This window comes from Pantherophis guttatus, chromosome 1 (genome assembly GCF_059756535.1).
Source record: "Pantherophis guttatus breed Tessera chromosome 1, ASM5975653v1, whole genome shotgun sequence".
Classification (NCBI taxonomy): domain Eukaryota; kingdom Metazoa; phylum Chordata; class Lepidosauria; order Squamata; family Colubridae; genus Pantherophis; species Pantherophis guttatus.
In genome coordinates, this window is record NC_142063.1 from 252711363 (window position 1) to 252725231 (window position 13869).

The 13869-nt window shown below is 38.3% G+C and overlaps 1 protein-coding gene across 1 annotated transcript in view; it reads left to right on the forward strand.

Moving 5' to 3' along the window:
- Nucleotides 1–13869, forward strand: part of CLVS2 (clavesin 2) — a 49937-nt gene that overhangs the window by 12073 nt on the left and 23995 nt on the right. Inside the window, exon 2 of the mRNA XM_034418714.3 lies at nucleotides 1062–1236. Coding sequence (XP_034274605.1) covers nucleotides 1062–1236 — 175 coding nt within the window. The remainder of the gene's footprint in view (nucleotides 1–1061; nucleotides 1237–13869) is intronic.

The window sequence follows — 13869 nt, forward strand, 5'->3', positions numbered from 1 at the left end:
GTTTGACACTCATGGTATAAGATCTCCTGCTTGCAGGAGTAGGGGGTTGGACTAGAAGACTTCCAAGGCCCCTTCCATCTCTCGTATTCTGTAAGCAGAATGTATTTTTACTGTTGGATCAATGATACTATAAAGTGTCTCGTAGATCAGATTGTATGCTGATTTCTATTTTAAAATTCTTTTACTAAGTTACATCAAACACTGAGTATAAACAAAATTAGCAACAAATCTCTTTTAGCCCTTTTAGCCCTTTTATGTCAAAATATTATGTGATTAAATATAGTATTGTCATCCAAAGTTAATTTCATATTTCTAGAGTTCTACATGATACAGTTATTTTGAAATTATATTTGTGTTCAGGTATTTGAAGGTATCTACCATAATCACCAAAAGTTTTTCTGAAAGTAAAACTATTGGGGGGAAAACATTGTTATCCAATGCAATTGGTACCAACATTTCTGATGTTACACTTGATCAATTGTTTTATGACAAATCCTGATGGGGATTTGCATTACTTTTTTCAATGCATAGAGAAATCTTGTTTATTTTTTAAGACCACTTTCTCTTTCTCCATCTTCCTCCCAGCAATGACTGAACTGATTATTCAAAGGCTGATTCATACAACCATTGAAAATGTGGTTTGTCACATTTTGGAGACTCCACAGGTTTTTGTGTTATCATGTTCAGTGATGCTGAAGGTAACATAAAGACATTCTGGATGAATATTGATTCTGATTATTGAACAAAATGTAATGCAGTTTGAGAGGAAGAAGTATTGAGTTGTTCTAATGATATTAGAGCTGGACCATATGGAACAATTACTATTATGATATGGTCTCATCTGAATAGCTGCTGTTTAACTTTCCCAATCTTAACTCTATTAAACCTAAAGAAACATTATATGTATGTAGTTACAATAGCTACAGTAATCATATTTCATGAAATCTTTATCACCTGAAATCTGAAAATGTTGCCTAGTAATAGCAAAATAATGGCTTATCTTCTATCATCTGAACATTATTGGTTAGCTTAAGGCCATCTTTGCTTTTATCTGTTGACAGATACACACTGGTGGATATTTTACGTGCCATCCTTCTTTCATTAGAGGCTATGATCGAGGACCCAGAACTTCAAGTAAATGGATTTGTTTTGATTATAGACTGGAGTAATTTCACTTTCAAACAGGCTTCTAAGCTGACACCAAGTATGCTTCGATTAGCCATAGAAGGCCTTCAGGTAAAATGCTTTTAAGCATTATTTATATTTCTTTTATTCTTCTCGCTCCAGGCATCTCTCTTCAGTTCTTCCTGTTTCATGTCTTTAGTAATCTAACAATCTTTTTTTTTTTTTTTTGCAGTCTAACAATTGAGATTTTAGATGTCTATGTATATTGTGGAATTTGAGAATGAACTGTGAAGAATCAGTTTGATATCTAAGTAGTTCTTCAAATTTACAATGCTCAAGATTTAAATGTCTTATTTGATTTCTCAAATTTAGGAGCTCTAAATTGTTATTAAGAGTTGGAATATAATAAAACAGCCCAAGAAAGCAGTTATACTATTGGATTATATATCTTATGTTATTATTCTTGAAGTTCTTTGTACAGTGAAAGCTACCATCAAGTGCTATACATTATGGAACAGTGAAGATATTTATACATTGCTAGTAGTCCTATTCAGGCAATACATTCATGTATAGATCCTGAAATACAAAGAGCAATGATCGGCCTTTCCTTTTTTTTTTTTTAATAGAAGAAAAAATGAGAATAAATACAAAAGAAAAAAAGCCAGAAAGAATAGTATAACTACAAGATAAATTGTATGTGTTCATGTATAATTATGGGCTTTATGTATGTACACACAGACACATGTATATATGTAATTATTTATACATACAGTTTATATTTACATATGAACACATTTTTCTATAATAGTTTCAATAAAAGATAACTATAAATATTTAGTTATTTTAAAATATATATATATAAGGCCACCTGTAAATTTCTTAAGCAACTAACAGATAGTTGTTATCAATAAAGGAGAATATTTGTAGCTCAGGGTTGAAATGAAGGATCCTTGGTGCTATATGAGCTTGGTTTTTTTTTTGCAGTTGTTTCGTTACCTAAACTAGGTAAAATCATCAGTGCTAGTAAGGGTTACTCCAACAAGTAAGAAAAGTACAGGACTACTTCCACCAACATTGACAGGGCAAGCCACTAGAATATAAATTGAGTGCAAACCCTATTCCTTACTAGCACTGATGATGTTACCTAGTTTGGGTAATAAGATATCTGCAAGAATACAATCAAGCTCCAAGACCATCAAGCACCCTTCAGATATTAGTTAACTATTTTTCATTGCAACTTTCCATGCATACTGTATGTCTGAGGGCAACTTGCAACATTGACTGATGTACAGAGGAGTGGGAATGACCTTGAGTAAAAGCCACTCTCAAGACAACCTTTGGGTAAAAAGCACCTCTGTTCAGGATAGGAATGTAACCTGAGAAAATGTCTCAGAAAACACCCTCCCTAGTTCTCAGGAAGATAAAGGAAAGGAGAAGGGAAGCATTATTTCAAGATTTGTTACTGTGGCTTTACAATAAAAGTTGTACTATGTAATATCTACCTTGAAGGGATGACAAGTCTTCAGTCCATGGATAACTGAGGCCATAAATATGTTTCCTTTTTGTTGAAAGACTAATCTCTTGGCAATGATAAAGGGAAGGTGTTAGTTGTTCATAAGTAGAGTGTGGTTGCCCTTTGATGAAATGTGTCTCAGTCTTTAAAATAACTCTGGATAATATGGTTCTATATGGTGAAGGTTTAACATGTTATTTAAAAACTAAAATATAATGATGCCAAATGACTACATTGCACATTTTACTTTGGCATGATATAGTATGAAAAACCAGATTTCCTCAACTTGGCATTCTCTAAATGTGTTGCATTATGTTTGTATTATTCCCACATACCAGTGGGATGATGGGAGTTATAGTTCTTGGACAGAATACCACTGGTAGAAGAAAAATCCCCATGGTGAAACTGCATCCTTAATGCACTAGCCAAATATTGTTCTTTTACTGCAAACGGATTCTAAGGAAGGAAATGCTTCCTTCATACTTGAAGTAAAGAAATATTGTAAAACTTCTATGAAGCAAATTTAAAAACCATCTGGATGAGGATTTATGTATTCTAATACTGATCACTTGAAGAGGATTTGCCAAAATGTTGCTTGTGACTTCTACAGAGCTCTGATGTAAAAAGCCTTTTCTCATACATGTTTTGTGGACAGTATCCAGCAGAAAGTTAGTAGATTGATAGTGTCTTCTTTTGCAAGATCAGTTTTGCCTTTTGCAGCATAGATATGCACAAATGTGTGCAATTTCTCTTTATGTATAAAAAGAATTGTTTTGCCAGCAAGGGTGTGTGCATGACTCATGATTATTCTTTTGTTCTATGTGCCATGGAGGTAAATGAAAGCTTCTGATTGGGAGGGATCTTTTTTCTACTTTCTAGGGTGGGATATCTTTTCTGGACAACAGTTCATTCATTTTTTTAAAAAAATGATTTATATGCTGCCCTTCTCCGGAGACTCAGGGTGGCTTACAATGCGTTAAACAATAGCCTTCATACTTTTGTATATTTATACAAAGTCAGCTTACTGGCCCCTCAATCCGGGTCCTCATTTTACCTACCTTAGAAAGGATGGAAGGCTGAGTCAACCTTGAGCCTGGTGAGATTTGAACTTGCAGTAACTGCAGGCAGATGATGTTAATAACAGTGCTTTAGTCTGCTGTGCCACCAGGGCTCTTGCCCCAACTCTACATTCCTGAAACATTTAAATATTAGGGTGGAGGGAGATAGTCCATTTCCTGACTGTCTGCAAAGTTAGGTGCAAGTATAGACAACATAGAATTAGAAGAAGAGACTTATTACAAAACTTTTTTTAAAAAAGAAAACTAACCTTTCAATGGGCTGACTAAGAGTTGTTTCAACATTTCCTGTCAGGTTGACCTCTTACTCCAGGGGAGATACTCAGTGGAAAGGATTTCCATCTTGTGTGAGGAATCAAAAACAGAGCCATTCTACTTGAATACTTATATCCTCGGGGCCAGGGTGGATTCTACTTACCTTTAATACCGGTTCGCATGCGCAGATCACCTATGATGACATCTGGGTTGGTGGGCGGAGCCTCCTGCCGGTTTTACTACTGGTTCTTGGGAGGCAACCCACCACTGCTCGGGGCAAATTATTGCTTTAATTCAATGATTAGGGTTAAAGCTAACAGATCTGGGCTACAAAAGTCTGTTTGGTCACTAGATGGATGGGCAGGAAGATTCAGAATTTAATGCAACTGTTGTCGCCATCTAGTAGACAGACAGACTTTTGTAGCTTGTTTCTAATCTCATGGTTTTCTATCACTGGAACATCCAAAACTGTTCTGGATTTTGTTTTGTTCTGACTGAATCTCGTATTGTTTCATCGAGGTGAAGGCCACTCTGGAATGGGTGATTGATACTTTAGAACTGCAAAATTTTGTTTTGAATTGTCAGCAAAATACATTTTCTATTTCATGGACCCTTTAGCTATTAGCTATTATGAGGTAGTGATATGACTGGGGCCAGATAGAGGTAAGCTCAAGTAGTTCATCAGCTGTCACACTCTCAGCCTAACAAGGTTGTTATTGTAAGGGTAAACATGAAGAGTGATCTCTCACACACTGCCTTTAACTCCTTAGAGGAAAAACAGAATACATAAATAAAACAAAAACTAAAATATTTATAAATGCACAAGAATTCTAGAAATAAATACTTCAAATAATAATATCAAACATTTCCCTCAAATATTGAACAACTGAAATAAACTATCTCTAAGACATTGATGCACCATCAGTGACACAGCATTAACAACAATTAAGATACTGAAGTCTTCTATTTCATTATCCATTAGTTATGTTTAAACTCCTGCCTCAAAAATACCTCCAAAGATGTGCCCTTTCATTTCCTATAATTTTAAAAAAGAAATAATTTCCACTATCAAATATCAATGAATCCTTTCAAAATTGTTTTTTGTATTGATACCTACTGATCCGGTGAATCCAACTGATTTCATTTATGATGTCTTCTCATTCACTAGCATATTGTGAAGCTATGACCTTATATCTTAAAAGCCACTTGCCGGATCTGAGCAAAACACTGATGACAGGCAGAAAACAGAGGAAACATTTTATGTTGTTTCTTTGACACAGTGTTCAACATGTACACCAGAAGCTTGTCTATCTCTATACCAGGGCATGCTAGATAAATATTGCTGCATAAAACATAATGTTATCTTGATAAACTCATATACTATTCCGTCAGTTAATTTGAATTTGATTTGCCTCACAAGACTTTGCAGAGCTCAAAATGGCTGGTTGCATACAAAATACTACCATTCCCGGAAATTAATTGCTTTTATAGGAAAAGAAAAAGGAAACAGAAATTGTAACTGCCTCAGGATTATCAGAAGGAGGGAGAGATAGCTGTCTCCAGAGAAATTGCAGAGCCTGCAGAATAATTCAGACTGTTCAAGATTGGTACCAAAATATCTCGAAGCTTCAGAGGAAAATTGCAATGTTTTTATGAAATATTGTGAACTGCCTAAAATCAGTATTTATTATAGGTGGCTACATATAGATCCTGTAAGTAACCATCAGACTCAAAAACCAAGAAAGACATGTGTTGATTCTTTCAAGCTCTTTGTTGTTGCATGCCTTCAGACCAGGGATGGGTTCTATTTACCTTTATTACCAGTTTGCAATGGAATCGTACACAAATGCTCGCTTCGCTTGCCTGTGCACCTTGCTTCTGCAAATGCGCAGAAGCTTCTGCGCATGCGCAGATCGCTGATGACGACATCTAGGGTGGTGGGCAGGGCCTCCCGCCAGTTTTACTACCGGTTCTTGTGAACCGGTCCGAACTGGGGGCAACCCACCACTGCTTAGGACAGAATCTTGCGAAACTGGAGCAGTCTGCTCTCTGCATCTACCATATACCATCTATAAGAATCTGAACTACTAATGGTTAAAGCAAATTGCTTGTAGCTAATAGTCAATGGAATTCAAGGTGGGCTGGACTTCACTTGTGGGTGCAAAGGGGTTTGAGATGGATGATGCACTTAACCCTTTCCTCGGGCTCTGCCTGGTCATCATGTACATCTGATTCCTTATTTTATTCATTCCTGTTTCAGAGCTTAGTGTATGAAACTTGAAGAGAGGAGTTTTCCCGGAGACAGGCAGAAGTCTTACGCCCTCCCTTCTCTTAGTTACTTTTTCCAGGGATCAAAAAGCTGCTTCATAGGTTTTACTGTTCCAGACTGAAAATATGGATGATCATACAACTAGAACCTCCCAAGTTCTTGGATGTCCTCCCTATATCAAGAAGGCAGAGATAGGGGGGAAAGTGAGGGATGAATAGAATGAGTATGAAAGACAGACGCAAGGTGTGGAGTGGTGGATGGGCATAGGCGAGAGACAGATAAGGGGCTACACCAGCCACCCTACTAAGCTATTCAGCATGCGACCCCAAAACCCCTTTTCAGCGCTCATTTTTAATCACAACATAAAATAGTGGTTTCTGGTTACTAATTTTTATTAGTCAATAGCTCAAATAAACGTTGCTTTTGTTATTGAACTTCTTTCTAAGCTGAGTCTGTAGATGAACTAGGAAAATAAGTTCTCCAGAGCAGATGTTTAACACTTTTCATGACACCAGACTGCTGAGAACATGTTAAGAGAACAAATACTCAGGTGATTGATGGAACTTCGAAAAGTTCCCCTTATTACATTTGTTTTGAGTACAAGTTAAAGTGGCTGGTATTATGATTTTGCTCTGTGGGTAGCCTGAAAGACTTTGTAGCGGTAAATAGTGATGTCAAAAGTCTCTCGCTGACACTGTTCTACTAATGAAAAGACAAAGACACAATGGAACACGGTGCGATTCTTCTTCAAACTGCCATCGAGAGCAAACACATCAGACAGAAGGGTGGGGGGGGGAAGCAGAACAGCTGGGGATCAGCTTCTTTGTTTCTCTCTTCAAGAAGAAGAAAAGCAACATACCAGAAATCTCAGGTCAAATTCGGCTACTTCAAGGGATTACAAGGTTCTCCGGTGTAAAACAGGATTTCCCCACCATAGACAACTAAAACTGAATCCAAACCTCCCAGAAGTTTTGGGAATGCTTCAGTGTGTATTAAGAGCTGAGAAAGTCATAGCTTAGCTCCACTGCTTTAGGTTTGATTTGCCATATGTACAAGACCAGATTGGGAGAGAAGCAGATGAAGAGAGAGGAACGGACCGAGAACATTTTCTCTAGGCTTCTCAGGTCAGAGGCTTGACTCTTGAGAGAGCTTTACTGCTGTTTGCTAAATTGATTCATCAAGCAGAAATGTGCAGAAAAGTGTATGTAGGTCCTTAGTGCTCTCTGGGCATGGTGGTTTTCTTGCAGACGTTTCTTTACCAAACTATGTAACATCATCCGTGCAAGATCATCAGTGCAACATCATCAGTGCAACATCATCAGAAAATATTATGTTAGAGAGAGAAAGATTTCTTTTTGTATGCCATCAATCCTTTCTCACTCCAATCCTTGCCTTAACTCTTATTATAAGAAGATAATTATTATAAATAGCTGATAACCTGGCGTTGCCCGGGTATTTATTTATCGCAATCCTGTGTTAGACAGGAAAATCCATCACTCACTGTGGTGAGAATTAGAGATCTAATTGCCCTGGCCAACAGCCTGGGAAAAATTCTACAGGGAACAGCCTTTGAGGTGATTATCTGCATTTGCAGGCACCTCCCCAGACAACTTGCCCTTTTTGCTTGAAGTTGAGGGCCTACGGGGTTTATTTTTTGTTTTTGTTTGTGTGTTTGTTTGTTTAAGAACCAATACCCCTTACCAGAGGGAGCTCCCTTGTTTGTTTGTTTGTTTATTTATTTATTTGTTTGTTAAATTTTTATACCGCCCTTCTCCCAAAGGACTCAGAGCGGTGCATAGCCAAAAAATAAAACCAACAAATATATAAAAGTTAAAAAACAGTTTAAAAAACATATTAAATAATCTGGCCGCCACATGTTAAAAACAGAAACAACCCGTTAAAATTTAGTATTTAGGCCAGTCCAGGTTGATGAAATAATAGTGTCTTGAGGGCCCGGCAAAAAGTGCGTAGGTCAGGGATCATACGTATCTCTGGGGGCAATTCATTCCAGAGGGCAGGTGCCCCCATAGAGAAGGCTCTCCCCCTGGGGTTCACCAGTTGGCATTGTTTGACCAATGGCACCCTGAGGAGTCCCTCTCTGTGGGAGCGTATTGGCCGGTGGGAGGCTATCGGTGGCAGAAGGCGATCTCGTAAGTACCCAGGTCCTAAGCCATGGAGCACTTTAAAGATGGTAACCAGCACCTTGAATTGCACCCGGAAGACCACTGGGAGCCAGTGCAGCTTGCGCAGGAGAGGTGTTACATGGGTGCGCTGTGTCGCTCACATAATCACCCGTGCGACTGCATTCTAGACCAGCTGGAACCTCCAAGTGCTCTTAAAGGGGAGCCCCATGTACAGAGTATTACAGTAGTTCAGACGGGAAGTGATGAGGGCATGAGTGACCATGCGCAAGGTGTCCCGGTCCAGAAAGGGACGCAACTGGTAAATCAGGCAAACCTGATAAAAAGCCCCCCTTGCCACAGCCATCACATGATCTTCTAAGGACAGCCGCACATCCAGGAGGACACCCAAGTTGCAAACCCTCTCTGAGGGGGCCAAGATCTCACCCCCGATAGTCAGCAATGGAACCAGCTGGCTATACCAGGACGCCGGAAACCACAGCCACTCGGTCTTGGAGGGGTTAAGTCTGAGTCTGTTTCACCCCATCCAGATCCGCATGGCCTCCAGGCACCGGGACATCACATCAAGGGCATCATTGGGGGTGGTCCGGGGTGGAGATGTACAGCTGAGTCTCATCAGCGTACTGGTGGAATAGCATACTTGTGGAGTACTGTGAAGCCGTTACCATGTCAACTCCATTGTGATGTACATTAGAAGCCATTTTAAGGCACACTATAGATATAATTCATTCCTTTTCATTTCAGTAGCCCAGGCATTCCAGAGTTATGCTGGAACACACACACACACAGTGTTAGGGGTTATCTCCACAGTGTGTACCAAGTTTGGTTAAAATTGCTTGAGGTGTTCCAGAGTTAGGGTGGAACACACACACAAACACAGACACACACAAACACCCCCCCAAGGGGTATTAGGGGTGTCTTACCCCCACAGTATTTTTTTCAAGAGAGTAAGTCATCTGTGTAGCAAGTTTTGTTAAAATTGCTTGAGGCACACCAGAGTTATGCTGGAACACACACACACAGACACACACAGACACACACACACGAGGGGTGTTAGGGGTGTCACGGGTTTCTTACCCCCAGAGTATTTTTTTTCCAGAGAGTAAGTCATCTGTGTAGCAAGTTTGGTTGAAATTGCTCAAGCCGATCCAGAGTTATGCTGGAACACACAAACATAGACACACACCCCGAGTGGTGTCTTACCCCCACAGTATTTTTTTTTCCAGAGAATAAGTCATCTGTGTACCAAGTTTGGTTGAAATTGCTCGAGCCAATCCAGAATTATGCTGGAACACACAAACACAGACACACATCCCGAGTGGTGTCTTACCCCCACAGTATTTGTTTCCAGAGAGTAAGTTATCTGTGTACCAAGTTTGGTTGAAATTGCTCAAGCCGTTCCAATACATACATACATACATACATACATACATACATACATACATACATACATACAGTAGATCCTTTTTATATATAGAAGAAGAAGAAGAAGAAGAAGAAGCCAGCCCTTCTAAATAATTTTCATCTATTTTTCAAATTTATTTATTCTCCTCTTGAAACCTCCTCATCACAGGCTTAGTTTGTCTAGAGTTTTGTTGTGTAGGTAGAGGCAATTTGACTCCCACTATTTCAGTCTGTTATTTTAAATCATCTTTTATTGCTTATACAGTCTGAGTTGCCAGACAATTAGAACTTAATGTGCAATGAAGCATGGATATCAATTTAAGGTAATTTCTTCTCCTCAAAGGAAGAGTACATAAAAAAAAATAGAATATAGGCAAAACATATTTTACCTTGTCATCCCCATCTGAAGCCAATCCTAGAGATGTGCATGAGATAGGCTTTTACATAGCTATACTCTTATATCTATTCTCATATTTATATTCCTATATCCTAAGTATATGCCGAGAAGCCACACTGCAGAAAAGAGCAAACCAAGAAAAAAACAGAATAAATTTATATTAGTTAATTCATTACTCATTAGAATTAATTGCTAATAAAATAATGTATTCCATTTATAGCATTGATTCTTTATCTGCCTGCTCCAGCCCTTCTCTTTCAGCATAGATAGAGAAACCGTTTTCTCTCAAACACACATGCACACCATTCCATTTTTTCCCCTGCAAAAAAATGATGAAAAAGAAAAGAAAATGGGGACTGAAATGAGAAGGAGAGGAGACGGAGTATCTGCATTGGGGGAGGAGGGAGGGAGAAAGAAAGAGAAAGGAGGGAATCAAACAAGGTTAAAGATGGGGTGAGAAGAAGGGAATTGGACCAAGAAAGAATAAAAGAAGAAAGCTAAATTCAGCACGCAATCCACCTCTCTACTGTATTACCTCCAAAAACCTCTATGCTTTTCATAAGCAATTTGTGCAAATCATTTCCATTCCCTGCTGATTTCTTTGTTTATAACAGCTTCTATTTAGTGAAGGTAAGATGAATTTTTCCTTACCGCCTACTCACTTAATTCGGAATGGGAGATGGGGACTTCATCCTCCTATCTGATAAAGACAGTATTTTTTTGATTCCCAGAAAGTTCTGTTCTTTTAAAATGGCCATGTATACCTTTTCCCCGTTGATGGTCAAAGCAGTCTAGAGATTTGAATATGCTCAAGTGCTGCCGTACTTTGGAGCTTCAGCATAAAGAAGCAAAGATGGGTCAGGGGGTAGAACAGCCGGTGCAGCTCCCCAGATTTTGACTCATTTTGATGAGCTGTTTCCTTGGGGCTAGACATATGTTGTCATGTCAGAGTTTGGAACAGAATCATCAATCAGCCTATAGGGCAGCTTTGGTGACAGTAGCAGCGTGGAGAAAAAACATGGCCACCTGTGGAATGAAAATTAAATAAAAGTATGTGTAATTTATTTCCATTTCTGCCAATTGAAGCAGTAAATTTAACATTCCTACCAAGGAACAGGTGTTACTCAGGATAGTAGGATTCTCTTTGGCCCTTTAAAAGGAGATTAAAATTATTCTACCTCAACCCAGCAAAAGAAAAAAAAAACCACAGAGATTCATCTTATTACAGGTGGTCCTCAACTTACAACAGTTCATTTAGTGACCATTTGAAGTTATGATATTGAAAAAGGTGACTCATGACCATTTTTCACACTTACGACCATTGTGGCATCCCCGTGATCATGTGATCAAAATTCAGATGCTTGAAATTGATTCGTATTTATGACAGTTGCAGTGTTCTGGGGTCATATGATCACCTTTTGAGACCCTCTGACAAGCAAAGTCAATGAGGAACCCAGATTCACTTAACAGTCGTGTTACTAACTTAACAACTGCACTGATTCACTTAACAAATCTGGAAGAAAGGTCATAAAATGAGCCAAAATTCACTAAACAAATGTCTCACTTAGCAACAAAAGAATTGGGCTCAACTATGATCATAAATCAAGGACTACCTATACTATAAAGCAAAGTAACAAGGATAAGCATTTGCATCCTGAATCCTCACTAGGAAAGTCAGTACAGTATACGAAAGATCTTATCCTGATATGTGTACTCCAAATTCATGTATCTCTCAATTTGTGGTTATAAGTTTATGGTTGCTTTCCTTTCAGGATAATCTGATTTTATCCTGAACTCTACTCAAGATAGTGCAGTATTTTGTTTTGTTTTGGGTTTGTTTGTTGTTGGTTTTTTTTTTGGTATGTTTTTCAATTATTTCTCAGTTGTAAGGGGAGGAAAAGTCATCATGCTGTTTTATCATTCTTTGGATGGCTACATTTTAAATATATTTTCCTTCTCCCCCAGAAAATACTTATTTCTATTTGGCAGATTTCTGTTTTAAGTTTAAATTTCAACCCATCTGATTTAGTTATTTCGACAGATAATTGTCCATGTATGAAGAATTTTTCTTTTAAGGATCTGCCCTTGCCATGAATTCAGTGGTGGGTTGCCCCCGGTTCGGACCGATGGGAGGCTTCGCCCACCGACCCGGACATCATCATAGGTGATCTGCGCATGCACAGAAGCTTCTGTGCATCTGCAGAAGCGTGCACACTAGCGCTCCTGATGTGCACCGGTAGTAAAGGTAAGTAGAACCCACCCCTGCATGAATTGATATTTCAGATGCCAAAGTACTGTATAGGTCAGTGCCATCTTTTCAATTTGAAAGGAATTAAATTGGCTGAAGAAATTAAATCTACACCTCTGAGTCTCAGATGCTGTAATTAGGAATACAGTTTTCATGCATGCATAATTCTTACAAGTCGTTCATTCATCTATTAGGTACTTTAAAAAAAACACAAGTTGACTGAAGTAACCCACTTGCTGCTAAAGAATTGAAAACTATGTGGGGTACTTTACTCATTAATTTCTTCTGGAATTATTCAGTCCATCTTATATTATATCAGGCTTTATTTTATGTGATCAGCTTTTGATCACTGTGATCAGTGATAAACATTTGATCATTTTTTCCATCTCTCTCTCTCTCTCTCTCTCTCTCTCTCTCTGTGTGTGTGTGTGTGTGTGTGTATTTGTGTGATACACAGGTTTGGCCTAAAAGCTATATATGCTTACATGTTTGTATGTAGAGTATGGATGTATGAATGTGAGATCAACAAGTTTATCCATTTCTTACATTATCTGCGGTCAGCCTTTTTTTTTTTCGTAATCTTTCCCCAAATTATTTTAATATCTTATAGATCTCTTTCAGTCATTCTGAATTTTCAGGAGCTAAATATTAGCAACCAAGGTAAGACAGAGGGCAAAGTATAAATGTTTCAGAAGAATCCACCCATGCTGAAACTTCTGAAAAATTTCTAACTTATTATCTTCCTCCTGCACTCTCTTCTGTCTTGCATCCTTCCACTCATCCTACCTCCAAACTGTCAGTGCTGTTTATTTATGACAAAAGAAAGAAATCTCTGCATATGGCCTTTGAATTTTCTGTGACTGCTCAATGGATGGAATGCTGAATGAAATATTTAATGGGGTGGAGAGGCAGAATCTCTGTTTCTCCTTCCAAACTAATCTTTGACAGTAGACCTTTAACTTGACATATCCCCTTCATCAGTAATTTCAAAGACTTCCCTGTCTCGAATAATGCTTTGGGAAGTCTACTGCTATTTATATGTCTTTTGCCAACTTTGAGAAATGAGTACAGATTTTTTTTAAAAAAATAAAACAAAATAAAATTCATCCATGAAAGGCATAGCATACATCAAACTCAGCAACAAACCAGCTTATATACCAAAGGGTTGCCTATTTTAAAATGCTGCTGCTGGAAAAATTATAGAAGACAATTTTTGTAACCTCTGGCAGAGAACATTAATGCTTGGGAGAAGCCATTCAAAGGGGTTACACCTTTGACCAAACTAGGTTCCAAAGAGCACAAAATTCATCCATAGCACATTTAGAATATTATTGGTAGTATCATGCAGCTAAGAAGGTATACAATAAAATTGGCTTTCAGAATTTGGCTTAAGGAGAAAAAAAAATAGAGGACCTCAAGCTTGCTTTGCATGCTGGCTTGG